Below are 25,028 nucleotides of genomic sequence, written 5' to 3'. Positions count from 1 at the left end.
TCCCAAAGGTGTTCAATGGGGTTGAGGTCAGGGCTCTGTGCAGGCCAGTCAAATTCTTCCACACTGATCTCTAACAAACCATGTCTGTATGGACCTCGCTTTGTGCACGGGGGCATTGTCATCGTGAAGCAGGAAAGAACCTTCCCCAAACTGTTGCTACAATGTTGGAAGCACAGAATCATCTAGAATGTCATTGTATGCTGTAGCGTTAAGATTTCCCTTCACTGGAACTAAAGGGCCTACCCCGAACCATGAAAAACAGCCCGAGACCATTATTCCATCCTCCACCAAAATTTACAGTTGACACAATGCATTTGGGCAGGTAGCGTTCTCCTGGCATCCACCAAACCTAGATTCGTTCATCGGACTATCAGATGGTGAAGTGTGATTCATCACTCCAGAGAATGCCTTTTCCACTGCTCCAGAGTCCAATTGCAACCTGCTTTACACCACTTGGCATGGTGATCTTAGGCTTGTGTGCGGCTGCTCGGCCATGGAAGCCCATTTCACGAAGCTCCCGACAAAACAGTGCTTGTGCTGACGTTGCTTCCAAGAGGCAGTTTGGAACTGGGTAGTGAGTGTTGCAATCGAGGACAGGCGATTTATTTTTTATTTTTACGTCCAACGCGCTTCAGCACCTGGTGTTCTCTTTCTGTGAGCTTGTTTGGCCTACCAATTTACGGCTAAGCCATTGTTGCTCCTTCACAATTGCAGCACTTACAGCTCACCGGGGGAAGCTCTAGCAGAGCAGAAATTGAGTGAGAAGGGGAGAGGGGTGATGATAGCACACTGTAAACTTGCTACTGTATGGCAAGACGGTGAGTTTGATTGAATCCCAGCCTTAGTTTTCCTATCATTCTTTCTACAGAATGGATAAGTGGGTTAGGGTTATAGAGAGATGGTTACCTACTGGGTTAGTGTTATAGATGGATAGATAGTTACCTACTGGGTTAGGGTTATAGATGGTATGGATAGATGGTTACCTACTGGGTTAGGGTTATAGAGAGATGGTTACCTTCTGGGTTAGTGTTATAAATAGATGGTTACCTACTGGGTTAGGGTTATAGATGGATAGATAGTTACCTACTGGGTTAGGGTTATAGATGGATAGATAGTTACCTACTGGGTTAGGGTTGTAGATGGTATGGATATATGGTTGCCTACTGGGTTAGGGTTATAGATGGTTACCTACTGGGTTAGGGTTATAGATGGTATGGATGGTATGGATAGATGGTTACCTACTGGGTTAGGGTTATAGATGGTATGGATAGATGGTTACCTACTGGGTTAGGGTTATAGATGGTATGGATAGATGGTTACCTACTGGGTTAGGGTTATAGATGGTATGGATAGATGGTTACCTACTGGGTTAGGGTTATAGATGGTTACCTACTGGGTTAGGGTTATAGATGGTTACCTACTGGGTTAGGGTTATAGATGGTTACCTACTGGGTTAGGGTTATAGATGGTTACCTACTGGGTTAGGGTTATAGATGGTATGGATAGATGGTTACCTACTGGGTTAGGGTTATAGATGGTATGGATAGATGGTTACCTACTGGGTTAGGGTTATAGATGGTATGGATAGATGGTTACCTACTGGGTTAGGGTTATAGATGGTTACTTACTGGGTTAGGGTTATAGATGGTTACCTACTGGGTTAGGGTTATAGATGGTATGGATAGATGGTTACCTACTGGGTTAGGGTTATAGATGGTTACCTACTGGGTTAGGGTTATAGATGGTTACCTACTGGGTTAGGGTTATAGATGGTTACCTACTGGGTTAGGGTTATAGATGGTTACCTACTGGGTTAGGGTTATAGATGGTTACCTACTGGGTTAGGGTTATAGATGGTATGGATAGATGGTTACCTACTGGGTTAGGGTTATAGATGGTTACCTACTGGGTTAGGGTTATAGATGGTATGGATAGATGGTTACCTACTGGGTTAGGGTTATAGATGGTATGGATAGATGGTTACCTACTGGGTTATAGATAGATGTACAGTACCAGTCAGGTTTGGACACACCTACTCATTCAAGGGTTTTTCTTTATTTTTTACTATTTTCTACATTGTAGAATAATTATGAAGATATTAACTAACGCATTTCAATTAACAGGTGTGCCTTGTTAAAAGTTAATTTGTGGAATATCTTTCCTTCCTGATAAGTTTGAGCCAATCAGTTGTTTTGTAACAAGGTAGGGGTGGTATACAGAAGATATCCCTATTTGGTAAAAGACCAAGTCCATGTTATGGCAAGAACAGCTCAAGTAAGCAAAGACAAACGACAGTTCATCATTTCTTTAAGACATGAAGGTCAGTCCATCATTACTTTAAGACATGAAGGTCAGTCCATCATTTCTTTAAGACATGAAGGTCAGTCCATCATTTCTTTAAGACATGAAGGTCAGTCCATCATTACTTTAAGACATGAAGGTCAGTCCATCATTACTTTAAGACATGAAGGTCAGTCCATCATTACTTTAAGACATGAAGGTCAGTCCATCATTTCTTTAAGACATGAAGGTCAGTCCATCATTACTTTAAGACATGAAGGTCAGTCCATCATTACTTTAAGACATGAAGGTCAGTCCATCATTACTTTAAGACATGAAGGTCAGTCCATCATTTCTTTAAGACATGAAGGTCAGTCCATCATTTCTTTAAGACATGAAGGTCAGTCCATCATTTCTTTAAGACATGAAGGTCAGTCCATCATTTCTTTAAGACATGAAGGTCAGTCCATCATTACTTTAAGACATGAAGGTCAGTCCATCATTACTTTAAGACATGAAGGTCAGTCCATCATTTCTTTAAGACATGAAGGTCAGTCAATACAGAAAATGTCAAGTACTTTGAAAGTTTCTTCAAGGTCAGTCGCAAAAACCATCAAGCGCTGTGACGAAACTGGCTCTCATGAGGACCGCCACAGGAAAGGACGACCCAGAGTTACCTCTGCTGCAGAGGATACGTTCATTAGAGTTAACTGTCTCTCATGAGGACCGCCTCAGGAAAGGAAGACCCAGAGTTACCTCTGCTGCAGAGGATACGTTCATTAGAGTTAACTGTCTCTCATGAGGACCGTCACAGGAAAGGAAGACCCAGAGTTACCTCTGCTGCAGAGGATACGTTCATTAGAGTTAACTGTCTCTCATGAGGACCGTCACAGGAAAGGAAGACCCAGAGTTACCTCTGCTGCAGAGGATAAGTTCATTAGAGTTACCATCCTCAGAAATTGCAGCTCAAATAAATGCTTCAGAGTTCAAGTAACCGACATCTCAACATCAACTGTTCAGAGGAGACTGTGAATCAGGCCTTCATGGTCGAGTTGCTGTTAATAAACCACTACTAAAGGACACCAATAAGAAGAGACTTGCTTGGGTCTAGAAACATGAGCAATGGACATTAGACCAGTGGACATCTGTCCTTTTAGTCTGATGAGTCAAAATGTGAGATTTTTGGTTCCAACCGCCCCGTGTCTTTGGGGACACATAGTAAGTAAACGGATTATCTCTGCATGTGTGGGGGTGTGATGGTGTGGGGGTGTGATGGTATGGGGGTGTGATGGTGTGGGGGTGTGATGGTGTGGGGGTGTGATGGTGTGGGGGTGTGGGGGTGTGATGGTGTGGGGGTGTGATGGTGTGGGGGTGTGATGGTGTGGGGGTGTGATGGTGTGATGGTGTGGGGGTGTGATGGTGTGATGGTGTGGGGGTGTGATGGTGTGATGGTATGGGGGTGTGATGGTGTGATGGTATGGGGGTGTGATGGTGTGGGGGTCCTTTGCTAGTGACACTCAGTGATTTATTTAGAATTCAAGGCACACTTAACCAGTATGGCTACCACAGTATTCTGCAGCGATAAGCCATCCCAACTGGTTTGCAATTAGTGGGAATAGTATTTGTTTTTGTTTAGTATTAGTACATGTTTTTCAACAGGACAATGACCCAACACACCTCCAGGCTGTGTAAGGGCTATTTGACCAAGAAGGAGAGTGATGGGAGTGATGCATCAGATGACCTGGCCTCCACAATCACCCGACCTCATCCCAATTGAGATGGTTTGAGATGAGTTGGACCGCAGAGAAGGAAAGTGAAGTGCTCGGCATACGTGGGAACTCCTTCAAGACTGTTGGAAAAGCATTCCTCACGAAGCTGGTTGAGAGACATGTCTTTAAAATGTTAGTAGGGGACTCCAATTGGGAATTACTCCGAAAACACTTGCTTTTAGGAGTACAACCCGTCATCACTATATGGCCACCTGTTCTTTGTATCTCGACAATACCACACTGACCCTGTTCCACTCCACACCAGGACGGACCCCTGTTGTTCTGGAGAACTAAGTAACTACTTGGTAGGACTACTACTGTGAATTTGTTCACCTATCTTGTCATCCCAGGAGGGCAAGAATTGGTCAGTCTGAAGTTTCCCTTATAAATCAAATCCAATTTTAATGATCTCATACACGTTTAGCAGATGTTATTGCGGGTGTAGTGAAACGTTTGTGTTTCTAGCTCCCGAAATAACACACAAACAAATGAAATACTGCAAAGTTGCTTAGGAGCTAGAAGCACAGCTGCCATCTTGCTATATCAGAATGATGTATGGCTTACAGTAAGTAACTACTTAGTCAACAGGGGGTCTGATAGGCCACTAGATCTACCGGTCTGTCTACTCTGGTCTGGTGGGGAAAGATTACACTCACCCAATGGTACATTGCTGGTCAAGACCTCAAATCGTTTGGGAAGTAGTATCGACACCTCGGCGGTCACTAACCTGCTGGTTGAATTACACATAAGCAGAACAACAAAATATCCAGATTCCAAATCTGTAACAAACTTAATGCACATTTTAAAAAACTACATGAGGAATACATTGGGGTAAGGGATTACAAAGAACACCGAGGGGAAACGGAAAAAACGAAATAAATAAATCAGCTGGTATAGTCACTCTAATCCCTGAGACGTGGTAGATCCAAAAGCAGGTGTCTGCTGTCATCTAGAGGGCAGTTCTCGGTACTGATTGCCACATAGAGAATCAATAGAGGCTCGGGTTGAATGGCAGGAACCCCGTCGCAGAGATTCACCGCCCGAACTGTCTCCAGTAAATTAGAATACATTATTTATATGAACAACATGGCGTGAAATGGAACTGTTGAATTATATGCGATGTGTAAACCTGGCTTCTCTACGGCCTCTGCATGATGCCCCCATCCTGAACGTTGATGATTCAGACGGCCCACCTCAGGGTGGGGACAGACGGCCCATCTCGGGGTGGGGACAGACGGCCCATCTCGGGGTGGGGACAGACGGCCCACCTCGGGGTGGGGACAGACGGCCCACCTCGGGGTGGGGACAGACGGCCCATCTCGGGGTGGGGACAGACGGCCCATCTCGGGGTGGGGACAGACGGCCCATCTCGGGGTGGGGACAGACGGCCCATCTCGGGGTGGGGACAGACGGCCCATCTCGGGGTGGGGACAGACGGCCCATCTCGGGGTGGGGACAGACGGCCCATCTCGGGGTGGGGACAGACGGCCCATCTCGGGGTGTGGACAGACGGCCCATCTCGGGGTGGGGACAGACGGCCCATCTCAGTACGGAGCGCAGTTCACAATACATGCAGACCCATTTTTTATTTTTTTATTTTTTTTATTTCACCTTTATTTAACCAGGTAGGCTAGTTGAGAACACCTTTATTTAACCAGGTAGGCTAGTTGAGAACACCTTTATTTAACCAGGTAGGCTAGTTGAGAACAAGTTCTCATTTACAACTGCGACCTGGCCAAGATAAAGCATAGCAGTGTGAGCAGACAACAAAGAGTTACACATGGAGTAAACAATTAACAAGTCAATAACACAGTAGAAACCAAAGGGGGAGTCTATATACAATGTGTGCAAAAGGCATGAGGAGGTAGGCAAATAATTACAATTTTGCAGATTAACACTGGAGTGATGAATGATCAGATGGTCATGTACAGGTAGAGATATTGGTGTGCAAAAGAGCAGAAAAGTAAATAAATAAAAACAGTATGGGGATGAGGTAGGTGAGAAAGGGTGGGCTATTTACCAATAGACTATGTACAGCTGCAGCGATCGGTTAGCCGCTCAGATAGCTCATGGTAACTGCTTTTCTTGTGACAGGTAGGCCTACATTTGCTGCAGTACACTCTATGCTACAGTAATATAAAGATAGAATGCACGTCTAATTTACACATCTCCATCTGGCTTTCGGAGGTCACCTTATTTATTTTTTGTAATTACAGAGGTTTTAAACAGCCCATCAATTGAAAATCGTTGCTTTAAATCAGTGCGCAGTTTCTCTCTCGCCATAAACTCCATTCAAATTGCATCCAAAATAGATCATACTGTTCTAGATCGATATATAGCTACCTCTTTCAAGTCATAAAGTTAATGCAGTATTAGCCTTATATTTAGCTAATTAATGATGGGTTATACATAATACGCTTCTAACGTATAGCCGCTGTCTCTTGAGCAACACGCACACACCTGTACTCCACTGGCCTTACCGTAAAAAAACACTGCTTAACTCCTGGACTAGAATAGCTTGCTGGATTTTTTTTTTTTTTGCATTTCTAATACTATTAAACTATTCGAAGAGGGACGAAAGCTCTTTTTTTGTTGCTAAATACTGTACAGCAGTCAATATAACTCACATGAAGTTTGAAAGAGCAGGCTGGCGGGAGGCTACAGCAGTTATTTATTCAGATCCATAACCATTCCATATTCGCGAAGAGCAGTGAAAGCCTGCATCTAATTCTGGTCCTATATTATTCAAGGATGTCATTAGAATGATGAGGATGAAGAAAAATAAACGTATTTCATTGTAACTGTTGAACGCGAGGAAGTAATGAAGCAACGATAAAGAGTTGTTAAAACTAATAACAATAGGGAAATTATGAAAAGTATATATGCGTCACTCTATTAATTGTACAAATAGGCCCTATTACATTTCAAAATTAAAATCACATTTGTTAGCCTACATTTGTAACTTTGTAGGCCGCACGTACTGCACCAAAATCGCATGTTCTCTTCAGTTGTATCATGGTTTGAACAATGTGCGTAATTCCAATCCGTATAACACACTATAATACAGTTCACACTCAAAAAATGTTTACCTACTAGAGCTAGTTTCATTTATTTAGCCAAGAAGGCATATAGTTAGTTACATCTATGGGCTTTTTATGTTTTTCTGTCGTGCGTAATGTGCAGTAGCCCATATCTATAGTTGAGCAGGTTACTCTCTAAATGTAACCTGTTAGTTACTAATTACCGGTCCGAAAATTGTCACCAGTAACGGATTACAAAAATGTTGTAACGTAATCTGATTACATTCCGTAGATTTTTTTTAAAGCGACATTAGAAGAAGACAAAAGGTATGTTCCCATTTGAACAACATCTATTGCAGGATAAATCCATGTTAAAGTTGACATAGCCGGCCTTATATGGATGTTACATTTTACTGTATGCGTTGGTTATGTGGGCTTCTGCTAACCCATTGCTTTCTGTTACGTATAATAATATGATTCAATTATATATCTACATTAAAAACCAAAGTCATATCAGAATTCCAGTCATTCCAATAAATGTTATACCTCTTGATCTTCAAGAATAGGACTTGGAAATATGGAAGTATAGATTAGCTAAATAGTTTTACCTGAGCATGACCGCAAAACTAAGGACTTATTAGCCAGCCCTACTGTGTTGTTTATGATTTTGTTGTCATGGAGGACTGATTGGGTCATTGAGTTGAATTGAAAAATAAATGCTGCGCTCATGGAATGGCATGCTTTTGAGCAGTACTGAAAAGTGCTATTTACATGTGAGAAATTAAATTAAATCCATATGCTGCAGGGTAGCCTAGCCTAGTGGTTAGAGCGTTGGACTAGTAACCTGAAAGGTTGAAAATTTGAATCCCCGAGCTGACAAGGTACAAATCTGTCGTTCTGCCCCTGAACAGGCAGTTAACCCACTGCTCCTAGGCCATCATTGAAAATAAGAATTTGTTCTTAACTGACTTGCCTAGTAAAATTAAATTAAATACATTTGCTATAGGCATATTCTGACCTACCAAGCAAAAAGACAGTAACAGCTCATTTGGTTGACATTTTTGCTACATTAAATAAATGCTTCATCATGTGGACAAGTATCCTGCCGCTGCCTCCTATTGTGTTTAGGAGATAATGGGGGTCACGTTAGCAGTAATGTTACTGTGAAACCAAAGGTATATAAAAGCCATTTTTCTCAGTTCCATGCTATGAATAAAATCACATTTATTTATAAAGCCCTCCTTACATCAGCTGATATCTCAAAGTGCTGTACAGAAACCCAGCCTAAAATCCCAAACAGCAAGCAATGCAGGTGTAGAAGCACGATGGCTAGGAAAAACTCCCTAGAAAGGCCAAAACCTAGGAAGAAACCTAGAGAGGAACCAGGCTATGAGGGGTGGCCAGTCCTCTTCTGGCTGTGCCGGGTGGAGATTATAACAGAACATGCTATGAGCAGTTACTGCCTTTTTTTGCTTGGTAGGGCAGTACTGTTTACCTTTTTGTTGGTGACACTTTGATATCTTGATAATATGCAGCTGTTTAAAGGGCAAATCCACAGATGAAACGATAACAAAACGCCCTCCTCGCCTGTTTTGGTAAAAAGATGAGGTACTGACATCGTAGTGGTCTCTGACATCATAGTGGTATCTGACATCGTAGTGGTCTCTGACATCGTAGTGGTCTCTGACATCATAGTGGTCTCTGACTTGTGGTCAGACTCTCTCAGGTGTAACAAACTTACATTTGCGCCTTTTGTCAATGCTGATTTGAATGTCATTGAGAAAACAGAGAAGTGTCAACAAACATCCTTTCTGAATTTAAAAGTAATTCTCTAAGTAATCATCTAGTTTTGAATCTTGATTACAATATTTTTGCTGGTAAGGTAACACATGACGGCTACGGATTTTGTAATCCTTTAGTCATCCGCTACTCCCCAACCCTGCCGATATCGTATAGCCTATCCTATTGGATGACTGCACAATATGTTGGTATTTTGGGGGGTTTGGCTAATTAAATGTCTTTAAAGGGGTCATAAAATATATTTAATGTATGGCTAATCAGACATGAATGTTCGATTAAATCTCTTTTCAAATCCAGACATAGTTAGGGTTAGGTTTATAGATAGATGGTTACCTGCTGGGTTAGGTTTATAGATGGTTACCTGCTGGGTTAGGTTTATAGTTATATAGATGGTTACCTGCTGGGTTAGGTTTATAGTTATATAGATGGTTACTTGCTGGTCATCTGTCTGCCTGTTGCACCTCCAACAATGTAAGCCAGCTACTGGTCATCAGAGCAGTGACAGGGAGGTCGGCGCATTAAGTTGAGTCTTGAGACATTCACAGCAAGATCGGTGCGGTTAATTTTTTACATCCAAAACAATTTTATTGTTCTCCTCCAGGTTAAACAGTTGACCCTGTCTTTTGACCTTTTCCCAAACACCCAAACCATGTCATCATCAGACAGTACATTGCATTTGTTAAGGTAGCAGTGGAGGCAAAAGGATGTCCTTCATTCTCTCTCCTCAGTCACCCGGGAAACCGATAAGTGGTGGAAGAGTGTCAATTCGTTAACAGGAAGACGGTCCTCCCCTCAATAGGCTCCTTTTTGGCAAGGACGCAAAAGTGTATCCTACCCTGAGTCCTTCGTGGAAGAGTTTTGAAATCAGCCACCCCGCCCCCCCCCCCCCCCCCTTCGAATCAGCTACTGTTTTCATCGAAGAAGAAAAGCATGCAAACATTTAAAACTATATTCTACTTATCCTTTTTTTTTTATCTATAAAATGTTTTGCACAACTAGCTTTCTTAGTTATCAGTTTATACATTTTATTTTGGGATTCCACCCTGTAAACGTAGTTTGCCTGATGACGCGTGATTGGAGGAGTCATTTTATACAGGCGCATTTTCATCCCCCACTTTCCCCTCTCCTCGATAACCTTTGACCTTTTTCAAAAGGAGGCCAGAGGATGATGGAAGAGGGAGGACGCAAGAGTTGAGCCAAATCCAAATGAGAAAAGGCCTATCAGCCCAGCAAAAGAACAGAACAACAAAGGAAACTGTCAGGAGAGAGAATAGAATCAGGTTAGTTTTCATGTGATTGTCCATTGGCCTTCCCATGTCTATGATCTCTTTATGTAGTGCATATGCAAACTGTACGCAGCTTCTCTCGATGTGAAATTCAAAAGGGGACACAGTTCAGTTGGCACAAAGCAAGGCAACATGGCCCCATAAAGTGATGTCATCCTGGGTATAGGGAGGAGCTAAATAATGGATTAAAACTATTCAATCAAAACAGTCTTAAGGAAAATAATAATTTGTGTAGAATTGGAACACCTGTATAGATGACAGGATAGGAAAGTAACCACAGACACAAACGCTTATCATAGGACCAAAAGAGATTAGTTTCATCTCTGTGATACCCAAAACCCCATTCTAATAGGGTGCTTAATGGAAGACGTCTCTTGACGGTTAAGGGTGAAGAATCTCAACATACCAACGTTTGTTGTGGTAAAATCAGCCAAGCCCGGTTTTATTATTCCTAACCATAAACAAAAGAACAGCTTAGCCTGCTGGGAAGAGCCTGTCCGCCTGCCGCCGCCTCTCAGTGTGTGTCTGTGCACTCGTTTATGATAATAAATTATCAAAATGGCTACCTACCTATCCTACCTTGACCTGTTAAGGTCAAACACACAGCTTCATGCGGAATTGATTATCGGCTTTCTTTTCATAGATGTATTTATATATATATATATATATATTTATATATATAGTTCATTCTCTCGCTCTCACGTTCACATTCTCTCGTCTTGCTTCCGACTTTCATGTACACAACGTGGGGTGGGGTCGAGGGAGGGAGGGGTGACAAGTGAGTTGACATCACCCAGCCAAATAAAACAAAATGAATAATAACCGAATCCAAGAAAAGAACTGCAATCTTATTTCTTTCGGTTGCCAAGCGACGGTCGGTAATGGCAGTTGGTGGTTTAAACGTTGTAGTGACGTCATCAAAAAGGTGGGGGTCGCTGCTCTTTTTGTTCTCGGAGGTTGAGGTTCTCCAACGCCACGTCCAAGGTCATGACCTCCACGCAGCCCATGTCTCCGAAGGTGCCGAAATCACTGAACGCGTCAGAACCTCGGATCACGGCGTCGTGGTAGTCATGGAGATCGTCATCTTCGCTGTGGTCGGGATCGGCCAGCAGGGTGGAGAGGAGGAGCTCCGTGACGAAGAGAGAGCGGTCCGCCCACTGGCCCTCACTCAGCTGACGCTCCGCCTCCGACAACCTCGGCTCACTCAGTCTGAAAGAGATGGCACTCCATTACAAATACAATCCATTCTCCTACATGTACCAGACAGCCTCAGAACAAGTCTCTTGTTCAACAGATATTACCTAAACTAGAATAACCACACACAAAAAAAAGGTTAAAACGAAGTGTAGCACACAGTAGTTAACCTGTTGAGGAGGAACTGGGAGTTGCTGTGCTGTGTGTGTGTGGTGAACTCGTGATGCCCTGGGTTGGGGCTGGTAGAGTTGGAACTGGGGTTGGCGTTGTGATGCCCTGGGCTTGGATTGGCATTCAGCCCTGCGTTGGTGGAGGTACGACTGCTGCGTTGCGTGGCACTCCGGGCCGTCTCCAACTGCTGTCTGGCAGCCTGGGTTTGTTGCCGCTCCAACTGGAGCTGCATCTAGAGGAGGAAGAGGAGCAGGAGAGAAGAGGAAAAGAAACATGAAGTTAAGTAGAAGGGTTCAGGAGAAGTAGGAGGGTTCAGGAGAAGCAGGAGGGTTCAGGAGAAGTAGAAGGGTTCAGGAGAAGTAGAAGGGTTCAGGAGAAGTAGAAGGGTTCAGGAGAAGTAGGAGGGTTCAGGAGAAGTAGGAGGGTTCAGGAGAAGTAAGATATGAGTTCAGTACTTTGCCTTAAGGGCATACTTGCATTACAGATTCTAGGATACTGACACCAGCTAAAGGAGGGGGGACGGGATTCAAACCGCTGGTTGCCGGCTCTCTCCTCTAACCTCTGGTTGCCGGCTCTCTCCTCTAACCTCTGGTTGCCGGCTCTCTCCTCTAACCTCTGGTTGCCGGCTCTCTCCTCTAACCTCTGGACTACCTACCTGGAGCTGCTGTAGCTGGGATGCTGAAGGACCGGAACTCAGCTGGCCGCCCGCCGACCTACGCACCCCCGACAACTGGGAGAGAAGCTCTGTGTGGGGAGAGAGATTGAGTTGTGGGGGGGATTGAGTTGTGGGGGTCACAAAATTAATTCATCCCTAACCAGACTTAGTGTGAGATATGGTGTTTCCGAACAGGAGTCGATCATATCAAATCCATGTTTATTTGTCACGTACACAGCATGTATAAAATGGTACAGCAGTTCAGTACAAATATCACTATCAACAGGACTAGAAGAATGAAGATAGTGATGCATCTACACTGCCTTCAGAAAAATATTCACACCCCTGGACTTTGTCCCTTTGTTGTTGTTGTGTTACAAAGTGGGATTACCTGTAACTAGGCCACTCAGGAACATTCCATGTCGTCTTGGTAACCAACTCATGTATATTTGGCCTTGTGTCTTAGGCTATTGTCCTGCTGAAGAGTGAATTTGTCTCCCAGTGTCTGGTGGAAAGCAGACAACCATTTTTTCCTCTAGGATTTAGCCTGTGCTTAGCTCTATTGAGACCCACAGTGCAGGTGTCATAATACCCAGTGGTCAAACAAGGGAAATGGTTCCAATTGTTTTCCACCATTCATTTTTCCCCATAGCTGATTTTAGAAACACTTAATTAAAAAAGGGCTGTTTCTCGTGTATATACACCGTACCCTGGCGTGACATTTTGATAACCATGTAAATCTCTCTCGGGCAAGGTGGTACTCTATTTTTTATCTCCAAAAACTCCCTAGTCCTAGCCGATGACAAGCATACCCATAACATGATGCAGCCATCACCATCCTTGATAATATGAAGAGTGGTACTCAGTGATGTGTTTGCCCCAAACATAATGCTTTGTATTCAGGACATAACATTAATTTCTTTGCAGTTTTACTTTTGTGCCTTAATGCAAACAGGCTTCCTTCTTTTCACACTATAATTTAGGTTAGTAGAGTAACTACAATGTTGTTGATCCATCCTCAGTTCTCTCCTATAACAGCCATTAAACTCTGTTTTAAAAGTCACCACTGGCCTCATGGTGAAATCTCTGAACAGTTTCCTTCCTCTCCGGCAACTAAGTTAGGAAGGACGCCTGTATCTTTGTAGTAACTGTGTGTATTGATACTCCATTCAAAGTGTAATTAATAACTACACCATGCTTTAATGGGATATTCAATGTCTGCTTATTTTCCTTTTACCCATCTACCTATAGGTTCCCTTCTTTGTGAAGCATTGGAATACATCCCTGGTCTTTGTGCTTCAATTCACTGCTCGACTGAGGGATCTTAAGAGATAATTGTGTGTGTGTGTGTGGGGGTAGTCATTTAAAAATCATGTTACCCACAGTCACACACAGTGAGTCCATGCAACTTGTGAAGCACATTTTTTTACTCCTTAACTTACACTGATCAAAAATATAAAACGTTGAGTAAGTACACATATATAGTGTTGGCCCCATTTTACATGAGCTTTTAATAAAATATTTTTCAAATATTGTATACAACTTTCTTCACATCCCTGTTTGTGAGCATTTCTTCTTTGCCTAGATAATCCATCCACTTCAAAGGTGTAGCATATCAAGAAGCTGATTAAACATCATGATAATTACACAGGTGCACCTTGTGCTGGCGACAATAAAAGGCGCAGTTTTGTCCCATGCCGCCACAGAAGTCAAGTTTTAAGGGAGTGTGCAATTGGCATGCTGACTGCAGGAATGTCCAACAGAACTGTTGCCACAGAATGTTAATTTCCCTACCAGAAGCCGCATCCAACGTCATTTTAGAGAATTTGGCAGTACATCCAACCAGCCTCACAACCACATCAGCCCAGGACCTCCACATCCAGGTTCTTCATCTGTGGGATCGTCTGAGGGTGGTAAACTAAGAAGTATTTCTGTCGGTAATATCGCCATTTTGTGGGCAAAAGCACATTCTGATCGGCTGGACCTGGACTCCAAATGGGTGGGCCTATGCCCACCCATGGCTGCGCCCCTGTCCAGTCATGTGAAATCCATAGATTAAGGCTTATGAATTTAGTTCAATTGACTGATTTCCTTCTATGAAGTGTAACGCAGTAAAATCTTTAAAATTGTTTTATGTCGCGTTTATATTTAGGCTTGCAATAAAGGGGTTAAGTACTTAGACATTCCAGGTTTTTTTTTTTTTTAATCAATTTGTAAACATTTTTAAAAAACACAGCTCTACTGACATTATGGGGTAATGGTCAGTAGCTAGGTTTCAATCCATATGGCGACAGATTTATGTGAATCAGCAAGTCTGTTTTAAAAAAAAAACATTAAACAATTTAAAAGATTTGAATTGAGTTACAGTTCACTAGGAGTACAGATATGCATCTGCTGGTTTAATAATAATAATAATAATAATGTAGGGGTGTGGATCAGAAAACCAGTCAGTATCTGGTGTGATCACCATTTGCCTTATGCAGCGTGACACATCTCCTTCACATAGAGTTGATCAGGCTGTTGATTGTGGCCTGTAGAATGTTGTCCCACTCCTCCTCAATGGCTGTGTGAAGTCGCTGGATATTGGCGGGAACTGGAACACGCTGTCGTAAACGTTGATCCAGAGCATCCCAAACATGCTCAACGGGTGACATGTCTGGATAGTATGCAGGCCATTGAAGAACTGGGACATTTTCACCTTTCAGGAATTGTGTACAGATCCTTGCAACATGGGACCGTGCATTATCATGCTGAAACATGAGGTGATGGAGACGGATGAATGGCACAACAATGGGCCTCAGGATCTCGTCACGGTATCTCTGTGCATTCAAATTGTAATTGATAAAATCCAATTGTGTTAGTTGTCCATAGCTTATGCCTGCCCATACCATAACCCCACCACGGGCACTCTGTTCACAAGTTTGACATCAACAAACCACTCACCCACACAACACCATACACGTTGTCTGCCCGGTAGTTGAAACCGGGATTCATGTCCATGAGGAGCAGACTACCCCAGCGTGCCAGTGGCCATCGAACATGAGCATTTGCCCACTGAAGTCGGTTACGACCCCAAACTGCAGTCAGGTCAAGACCCTGGTGAGGACGACGAGCACGCAGATGGTTTCTGACAGTTTGTGCAGAAATTCTTTGATTGTGCAAACCCAGTTTCATCAGTTGTCCGGGTGGCTGGTCTCAGACAAAGAAGAAGCCGTATGTGGAGGTCCTGGGCTGGAGTGGTTACACATGGTTTGCGGTTGTGAGGCCGGTTGGACGTACTACCAAATTCTCTAAAACACAATTGGAGGCGGCTTATGGTAGAGCAATTAACATTCAATTCTCTGGCAACAGCTCTGTTGGACATTCTTGTAGTCAGCATGCCAATTGCACACTCTTTCAAAACTTCAGACATCTGTGACATTGTGTTGTGTGACAAAACTGCATATTTGTGTGTCCTTTTTATTGTCCCCTACACAAGGTGCAGCTGTTTAATCAGCTTGTTGATATGCCACACCTGTCAGGTGGATGGATTATCTTGTCAAATGAGAAATACTCACTAACAGGAATGCAAACAAATTTATTTTTGTGCGTATGGAACATTTCTGGGATATTTTATTTCAACTCGATGAACATGGGACCAACACTTTTAATATTGCGTTTTATATTTTTGTTCAGTGTAGCCGTTTCCATCCTGTCGTGACATCTTTTATCCGGCATGTACTTCACACGCATAAAACGTTTGGCTGGAAACCTGACTAGTGACACAAAATCTACCTTTAATCCATTTTAAATTCAGGCTGTAACACCACAGGTAGAAACAGTCAAGGGGTGTGAATACATTCTGAAGGCGCTGTCATAAAGAGGCCCTGTATGTACACAACAGGATGTACATTTTTCAGTCATAAAAAACAAAAAAAACACATCAGGCATTGAACCAATCAGGATAACTTGTGTTACCGTCTAGACGGGTCTACAAGGGTCTTGGGTGGGTGGGTGGGTGTTACCGTCTAGACTGGTCTACAAAGGTCTTGGGTGGGTGGGTGGGTGTTACCGTCTAGACTGGTCTACAAAGGTCTTGGGTGGGTGGGTGTTACCGTCTAGACTGGTCTACAAAGGTCTTGGGTGGGTGGGTGTTACCGTCTAGACTGGTCTACAAGGGTCTTGGGTGGGTGGGTGCGTTACCGTCTAGACTGGTCTACAAGGGTCTTGGGTGGGTGGGTGTTACCGTCTAGACTGGTCTACAAGGGTCTTGGGTGGGTGGGTGTTACCGTCTAGACTGGTCTACAAGGGTCTTGGGTGGGTGGGTGCGTTACCGTCTAGACGGGTCTACAAGGGTCTTGGGTGGGTGTGTTACCGTCTAGACTGGTCTACAAGGGTCTTGGGTGGGTGGGTGTTACCGTCTAGACTGGTCTACAAAGGTCTTGGGTGGGTGGGTGTTACCGTCTAGACTGGTCTACAAAGGTCTTGGGTGGGTGGGTGTTACCGTCTAGACTGGTCTACAAAGGTCTTGGGTGGGTGGGTGTTACCGTCTAGACTGGTCTACAAGGGTCTTGGGTGGGTGTGTTACCGTCTAGACTGGTCTACAAGGGTCTTGGGTGGGTGTGTTACCGTCTAGACTGGTCTACAAGGGTCTTGGGTGGGTGGGTGTGTGTGTTACCGTCTAGACTGGTCTACAAGGGTCTTGGGTGGGTGGGTATGTTACCATCTAGACTGGTCTACAAGGGTCTTGGGTGGGTGTGTTACCGTCTAGACTGGTCTACAAGGGTCTTGGGTGGGTGACCGTCTCGACTGGTCTACAAGGGTCTTGGGTGGGTGGGTGTGTTACCGTCTCGACTGGTCTACAAGGGTCTTGGGTGGGTGGGTTACCGTCTCGACTGGTCTACAAGGGTCTTGGGTGGGTGGGTGTTACCGTCTAGACTGGTCTACAAGGGTCTTGGGTGGGTGGGTGTTACCGTCTAGACTGGTCTACAAGGGTCTTGGGTGGGTGTGTTACCGTCTAGACTGGTCTACAAGGGTCTTGGGTGGGTGACCGTCTCGACTGGTCTACAAGGGTCTTGGGTGTGTTACCGTCTCGACTGGTCTACAAGGGTCTTGGGTGGGTGGGTGTGTTACCATCTCGACTGGTCTACAAGGGTCTTGGGTGGGTGTTACCGTCTCGACTGGTCTACAAGGGTCTTGGGTGGGTGGGTGCGTTACCGTCTCGACTGGTCTACAAGGGTCTTGGGTGGGTGGGTTACCGTCTCGACTGGTCTACAAGGGTCTTGGGTGGGTGGGTGTTACCGTCTAGACTGGTCTACAAGGGTCTTGGGTGGGTGGGTGTTACCGTCTAGACTGGTCTACAAGGGTCTTGGGTGGGTGTGTTACCGTCTAGACTGGTCTACAAGGGTCTTGGGTGGGTGACCGTCTCGACTGGTCTACAAGGGTCTTGGGTGTGTTACCGTCTCGACTGGTCTACAAGGGTCTTGGGTGGGTGGGTGTGTTACCATCTCGACTGGTCTACAAGGGTCTTGGGTGGGTGTTACCGTCTAGACTGGTCTACAAGGGTCTTGGGTGGGTGGGTTGCGTTACCGTCTAGACTGGTCTACAAGGGTCTTGGGTGGGTGTGTTACTGTCTAGACTGGTCTACAAGGGTCTTGGGTGGGTGGGTGTTACCGTCTAGACTGGTCTACAAGGGTCTTGGGTGGGTGACCGTCTAGACTGGTCTACAAGGGTCTTGGGTGGGTGACCGTCTAGACTGGTCTACAAGGGTCTTGGGTGGGTGACCGTCTAGACTGGTCTACAAGGGTCTTGGGTGGGTGCATTACCGTCTAGACTGGTCTACAAGGGTCTTGGGTGGGTGGGTGCGTTACCGTCTCGACTGGTCTACAAGGGTCTTGGGTGGGTGGGTGCGTTACCGTCTAGACTGGTCTACAAGGGTCTTGGGTGGGTGGGTGCGTTACCGTCTAGACTGGTCTACAAGGGTCTTGGGTGGGTGGGTGTGTGTGTTACCGTCTAGACTGGTCTACAAGGGTCTTGGGTGGGTGGGTGTTACCGTCTAGACTGGTCTACAAGGGTCTTGGGTGGGTGCGTGTGTTACCGTCTAGACGGGTCTACAAGGGTCTTGGGTGGGTGTGTTACCGTCTAGACTGGTCTACAAGGGTCTTGGGTGGGTGTGTGTTACCGTCTAGACTGGTCTACAAGGGTCTTGGGTGGGTGGGTGTTACCGTCTAGACTGGTCTACAAGGGTCTTGGGTGGGTGTGTGTTACCGTCTAGACTGGTCTACAAGGGTCTTGGGTGGGTGGGTGGGTGGGTGTGTTACCGTCTAGACGGGTCTACAAGGGTCTTGGGTGGGTGGGTGTGTTACCGTCTAGACGGGTCTACAAGGGTCTTGGGTGGGTGGGTGTGTTACCGTCTAGACTGGTCTACAAGGGTCTTGGGTGGGTGTGTGTTACCGTCTAGACTGGTCTACAAGGGTCTTGGGTGGGTGTGTGTTACCGTCTAGACTGGTCTACAAGGGTCTTGGGTGGGTGGGTGCGTTACCGTCTAGACTGGTCTACAAGGGTCTTGGGTGGGTGGGTGCGTTACCGTCTAGACTGGTCTACAAGGGTCTTGGGTGGGTGGGTGGGTGTGTTACCGTCTAGACTGGTCTACAAGGGTCTTGGGTGGGTGGGTGCGTTACCGTCTAGACTGGTCTACAAGGGTCTTGGGTGGGTGGGTGTGTGTGTTACCGTCTAGACTGGTCTACAAGGGTCTTGGGTGGGTGGGTGTTACCGTCTAGACTGGTCTACAAGGGTCTTGGGTGGGTGGGTGTTACCGTCTAGACTGGTCTACAAGGGTCTTGGGTGGGTGTGTGTTACCGTCTAGACGGGTCTACAAGGGTCTTGGGTGGGTGGGTGTGTTACCGTCTAGACGGGTCTACAAGGGTCTTGGGTGGGTGGGTGTGTTACCGTCTAGACGGGTCTACAAGGGTCTTGGGTGGGTGGGTGTTACCGTCTAGACTGGTCTACAAGGGTCTTGGGTGGGTGGGTGTGTTACCGTCTAGACTGGTCTACAAGGGTCTTGGGTGGGTGGGTGTGTTACCGTCTAGACTGGTCTACAAGGGTCTTGGGTGGGTGGGTGTGTGTGTTACCGTCTAGACTGGTCTACAAGGGTCTTGGGTGGGTGCATTACCGTCTAGACTGGTCTACAAGGGTCTTGGGTGGGTGGGTGCGTTACCGTCTCGACTGGTCTACAAGGGTCTTGGGTGGGTGGGTGCGTTACCGTCTAGACTGGTCTACAAGGGTCTTGGGTGGGTGGGTGCGTTACCGTCTAGACTGGTCTACAAGGGTCTTGGGTGGGTGGGTGTGTGTGTTACCGTCTAGACTGGTCTACAAGGGTCTTGGGTGGGTGGGTGTGTGTGTTACCGTCTAGACTGGTCTACAAGGGTCTTGGGTGGGTGGGTGTGTGTGTTACCGTCTAGACTGGTCTACAAGGGTCTTGGGTGGGTGGGTGTTACCGTCTAGACTGGTCTACAAGGGTCTTGGGTGGGTGCGTGCGTTACCGTCTAGACGGGTCTACAAGGGTCTTGGGTGGGTGTGTTACCGTCTAGACTGGTCTACAAGGGTCTTGGGTGGGTGTGTGTTACCGTCTAGACTGGTCTACAAGGGTCTTGGGTGGGTGGGTGTTACCGTCTAGACTGGTCTACAAGGGTCTTGGGTGGGTGTGTGTTACCGTCTAGACTGGTCTACAAGGGTCTTGGGTGGGTGGGTGGGTGTGTTACCGTCTAGACGGGTCTACAAGGGTCTTGGGTGGGTGGGTGTGTTACCGTCTAGACGGGTCTACAAGGGTCTTGGGTGGGTGGGTGTGTTACCGTCTAGACGGGTCTACAAGGGTCTTGGGTGGGTGGGTGTTACCGTCTAGACTGGTCTACAAGGGTCTTGGGTGGGTGGGTGTTACCGTCTAGACTGGTCTACAAGGGTCTTGGGTGGGTGTGTGTTCCCGTCTAGACTGGTCTACAAGGGTCTTGGGTGGGTGTGTGTTACCGTCTAGACTGGTCTACAAGGGTCTTGGGTGGGTGGGTGCGTTACCGTCTAGACTGGTCTACAAGGGTCTTGGGTGGGTGGGTGCGTTACCGTCTAGACTGGTCTACAAGGGTCTTGGGTGGGTGGGTGCGTTACCGTCTAGACTGGTCTACAAGGGTCTTGGGTGGGTGGGTGGGTGTGTTACCGTCTAGACTGGTCTACAAGGGTCTTGGGTGGGTGGGTGCGTTACCGTCTAGACTGGTCTACAAGGGTCTTGGGTGGGTGGGTGTGTTACCGTCTAGACTGGTCTACAAGGGTCTTGGGTGGGTGGGTGTTACCGTCTAGACTGGTCTACAAGGGTCTTGGGTGGGTGCGTTACCGTCTAGACTGGTCTACAAGGGTCTTGGGTGGGTGCATTACCGTCTAGACTGGTCTACAAGGGTCTTGGGTGGGTGTTACCGTCTAGACTGGTCTACAAGGGTCTTGGGTGGGTGGGTGTGTTACCGTCTCGACTGGTCTACTAGGGCCTTGGGTGGGTGGGTTACACAGTGCATATTCTCTTTTGACGAATCTGCTGTGTCTCTCTCTGATGTAGTCAGAGCTCTGTGTGTGTGTGTCCTACCAGCTATAGGATCCATGGCTTCCCTGTTGTAGTTGGAGCTCTGTGTAGAGGTCTGTGTGGTAGAGCTCCCCCCGGAGGTTGAGGAGGTGAAGTGCATGTTGGATCGACGGGCCCTCGGCCCCCCTAGACCCCGACCAGGGTGGAACATCCTACGCACGTGCCTCACCCCGCTCGACTCATCGTGGAGCAACACCGTCAAGGAACATCATGGACACGTCATGAAATACACAGTCTCTCTATGCCCAGAACTAAAAACACACTCACAAGAAGCTAAACTGCAACACACAGACAGACAGCAACACATTCAGAGACACACACAGAGACAGAGTTTGTTGCAGTACCCAGTGGTGATCAGCGGATGGTCCTGTGGTTCTTGATGAGCTTTACACTGACATGTTGTCGTTTCCCTGTGGTGATTTTCCATGTTAGATAGTAGAACTTCAGTGTAATGCCCCACAATTGGAGCATTACATTGTAAGAGTAAAGTAGAGTAGTATTCTGTTTGCCTGTAAAAAGGATATCAAGTTTCTGAGTTTAGGGTTAGCCTGAGTGGACTGCAGAGCAGACAGTAGTAGACCAATCAATCACATTTTATATCGCCCCTTTTAAACCAGAATGCATTGCAGTTAGACAGTCTAGATTCCAAAGCAGAAACGAAAGCACAGTTGAATTTTTTTTGTTTTTAAATCACCAAGAAACCAAGAGGAACCAGGTTCAGAGGGGTAAAGGATATCAAGTCTCTGGGGGCTCTGTGTTCAAGTGTGAGATGAGCAGCGAAGTCGTCGGTCACGTGATTAGGGTCCCCGCCGGGTAGCAAAGCACATATGGGACAGATCTGCAGAGGAGAAGGAGAGGACACAAGCCCATCTGAGCATGCTCCACATCTAATGCATTTGAACACACAGTTTTTTTTTTGGGGGGGGGGGGGGGGGTTGTTCATGTTACTGAACATGGCTGCTGGATGTTGATTTGGGGACATTTTTTTGACCCTCCCTCCTGTCTGGAAAACAATCTAGAGGAAACACTGGTCTCCTTTCCCACTGCAGAGATTTACACTGGTGCTTGGCCTAAAGACTTGCGTTTCCATGCCCGGGTCCAAGAAAAGCAGTAGTAGACTTACCACCTCTGAGGAGGTCTCTGTGTGATCTGCAGCAACGTGCTCCTGAAGGGAGGTCTCCGTGTAGCCCATCCTGCCACAGTAGGGACAGGTAAAGGCCTGTGGCTGCTCCACTGACAAGGCCTCTCCTCCATAATATAGGTCTATAGTAAGACAGACAGGAGTGGGGGGGGGGGGGGGGACAGGGTTAGACAGTAAGGACAAGTGAAAGCAGGAACTGCTCAACAGAAGGCCTCTCCTCCATTATAGGGGTCTGGAAGGACAGAATCAGTGCAGGCAGAATCAACGCGCTATCTGTTTTCAGGGTGTTTAGTTGTGGTGTTTGTCTATTAGCTATGTACTTACTCAAAGTCGACCCTGGTTAGTATGCACTGCATGGTGTGAGTTGTAGTGTGTCTGATTGTGGTGTATATGCAGGGGTGTGTGTACTTACCGAAGTCGACCCTGGTTAGTATGCACTGCATGGTGTGAGTTGTAGTGTGTCTGATTGTGGTGTATATGCAGGGGTGTGTGTACTTACTCAAGTCGACCCTGGTTAGTGTGCACTGCATGGTGTGAGTTGTAGTGTGTCTGATTGTGGTGTATATGCAGGGGTGTGTGTACTTACCGAAGTCAACCCTGGTTAGTATGCACTGCATGGTGTGAGTTGTAGTGTGTCTGATTGTGGTGTATATGCAGGGGTGTGTGTACTTACCGAAGTCGACCCTGGTTAGTATGCACTGCATGGTGTGAGTTGTAGTGTGTCTGATTGTGGTGTATATGCAGGGGTGTGTGTACTTACCGAAGTCGACCCTGGTTAGTATGCACTGCATGGTGTGAGTTGTAGTGTGTCTGATTGTGGTGTATATGCAGGGGTGTGTGTACTTACCGAAGTCGACCCTGGTTAGTATGCACTGCATGGTGTGAGTTGTAGTGTGTCTGATTGTGGTGTATATGCAGGGGTGTGTGTACTTACCGAAGTCGACCCTGGTTAGTATGCACTGCATGGTGTGAGTTGTAGTGTGTCTGATTGTGGTGTATATGCAGGGGTGTGTGTACTTACCGAAGTCGACCCTGGTTAGTATGCACTACATGGTGTGAGTTGTAGTGTGTCTGATTGTGGTGTATATGCAGGGGTGTGTGTACTTACCGAAGTCGACCCTGGTTAGTATGCACTGCATGGCGTGCTCTGCCGTGTGTCTGGTGGTCGTGGCTCCGCCCTCGTAGCACGACGCACACAGGTCGTAGTCGTAGCAAATTAAACACTTGTACCGCCGCCCCCGGAAGTTACCCTTCAAACACGCATCGCAGCTCACACCTGGGGAAAGACAATTCACAGACGGACCATTTTGACCAATACCCTGTCCTATAACCCCACAACACACAAGTCAGAGTATTAGAATATACCACACGGATAGGGGTGTTGGTCAAACACACAGCAACAAAGACAACACGTTGCAGCATTTAGCTAGCTATAATACACAACCAACATATTGGCATAACACTCATAACATGAACTAGCCTATTAGCTACACAAACACAGCAGTTTCACATTTCCAGTGTCCATGTGACTAATCAAAAAAAAGATGCTGCTGAACTGCATTGGCCAATATAGCTTCAACTCTGGTGCAGAATTGATAGCCGGTGTTATTTATGACGATGAAAGACTGACATTAATTTAAAATATGTGTAAATGCTTAGACCCAGCATGGACAGCTATCTCACCGACTTTATTTTTAAAGGCAGGCAATTGCACGACTGGCTCTGTGCACAACTGATGGCCCTTTTGTTATTTAAGACTGAATTTAAAATAAAATGTGTAAATGATTTACCCATCTAGATAGCCATCTATGCGGACCACCGACGTTTGAGGACATGCAGCTGATTTTGACTACAACAGTCGTGCTATATAAAATGCTAAGCTAAAGCTAACTCTGCACAGCGACTCAACACAGCTTGGTCAACATAGTTAACTACCTATAGTTTGTATAACTAGCCGGTTCAGAACCGGGTTCTCACTAGCTAACTCCTTTAAAAAAAGAAAAATGTATGTTTTGTTAGATTTTTTAAAATGTAAAACAACAACCCCATGCTAAATGTCTAAAGCGCTAACTAGCTACTGATGAAGGCCTCGGTTGCAAGGCCTCGTCCAAAAGGCTACTTTGATGACAGTGCAAAGAAAACAAGAATAAAAACTAGCCAGGACACTTTTTCCAAAGGTGATGTTTTGACAAGACACGATAATGAATACATTTCCATGTATAAAATGTTGTTGTTTCCCCCTCCTTTTGTTGCCGTAAACCTAGTAAAACTAGCTCGCTAGTTAACTCACTACAGGTTATAAAAATAAAATAAAAAGATAACTAGGTAACTGGAGAGTTTAGTTATCTAGTTTAGCAACCTAGATGCTATCCAACTAGGTTAACTACCGTACGAATTAGTTTAATTAAGTCTGGAAAATAGAAACTGTTTTCTTGGGCAGTGCCATTGCGCCCCAACTAACGTGAGTAAGTTACCAATATACGTTTAAGTGTTTTAGCTATAACAATATACAAAATAAAGCACAGGAACTAGATAAAGTGGATAAATGTATAGCGGCAGCCATTCTAATACAGCGTTCATTACAAAATACACGAAGACCTTCATGTAACGTTAGTTAGCCAGCAATCGTTTCGCTGCGGTCTCTCGTCCAGCACTTTGTCTTTCTGTGTGGGTTATTAAACTTCTTACCTTCATGACGGGACATCCTATGGACATTAACACAGCCCCCCTTACGGGCTCACTCTGGCTTGAACCACGCAATTTAATATCGGCTGGAGAATAGAAGCCGGGGCTGGATGTCCCTGGCCTCTTCCTCATGAAGGATCCGGTTTGGCACAGTGACAGTGTCTTCTCCGCCGCCTGCTTGCTGTGTCACCGTCCAATGCGCCGGAGAAACGCCAGAGGGCACTGTTGTCCACATACTGCTACTCAAATCCAACTTTATTTGTGACATGCGCCGAATAAAACAAGTGTAACTTAGACCTTACCGTGAAAAGCTTACTTACGAGCCATTAACCAACAGTGCAGTTCAAGAAGAGGTTAAACCATATTTACCAAATAAACAAAATAATAATAAAAAGTAACACAAAATATCAATAACGAGGCTATATGTA

At 45.8% G+C, this 25,028-nt stretch overlaps 1 protein-coding gene across 5 annotated transcripts; it reads right to left on the bottom strand.

The window, feature by feature from the left end:
* Nucleotides 1-9,428: 9,428 nt before the first annotated feature.
* Nucleotides 9,429-24,790, bottom strand: LOC109896224 (E3 ubiquitin-protein ligase KCMF1). Of its 5 annotated transcripts, none has more exons than XM_031829590.1 (8): nt 24,604-24,790; nt 23,024-23,239; nt 21,898-22,037; nt 21,511-21,612; nt 20,778-20,958; nt 12,176-12,264; nt 11,520-11,752; nt 9,429-11,364 (listed from the first exon to the last, which is right to left on the bottom strand). In XM_031829590.1, exons 1-8 carry the CDS (start codon nt 24,617-24,619, stop codon nt 11,073-11,075), a joined length of 1,269 nt encoding a protein of 422 aa, XP_031685450.1. In that variant the 5' UTR covers nt 24,620-24,790; the 3' UTR covers nt 9,429-11,072. The 5 variants fall into 5 exon arrangements, with proteins under 5 accessions (XP_031685450.1, XP_031685451.1, XP_031685453.1 ...); XM_031829591.1 differs by having other exon boundaries at nt 23,024-23,191; nt 24,604-24,788; XM_031829593.1 differs by having other exon boundaries at nt 23,024-23,191; nt 24,514-24,607.
* Between the last annotated feature and the right edge of the window lie 238 nt (nt 24,791-25,028).

The sequence above is a fragment of the Oncorhynchus kisutch genome, linkage group LG8, assembly GCF_002021735.2.
Source record: "Oncorhynchus kisutch isolate 150728-3 linkage group LG8, Okis_V2, whole genome shotgun sequence".
Taxonomy (NCBI): domain Eukaryota; kingdom Metazoa; phylum Chordata; class Actinopteri; order Salmoniformes; family Salmonidae; genus Oncorhynchus; species Oncorhynchus kisutch.
This window is presented reverse-complemented; position numbering and strand designations above follow the sequence as displayed.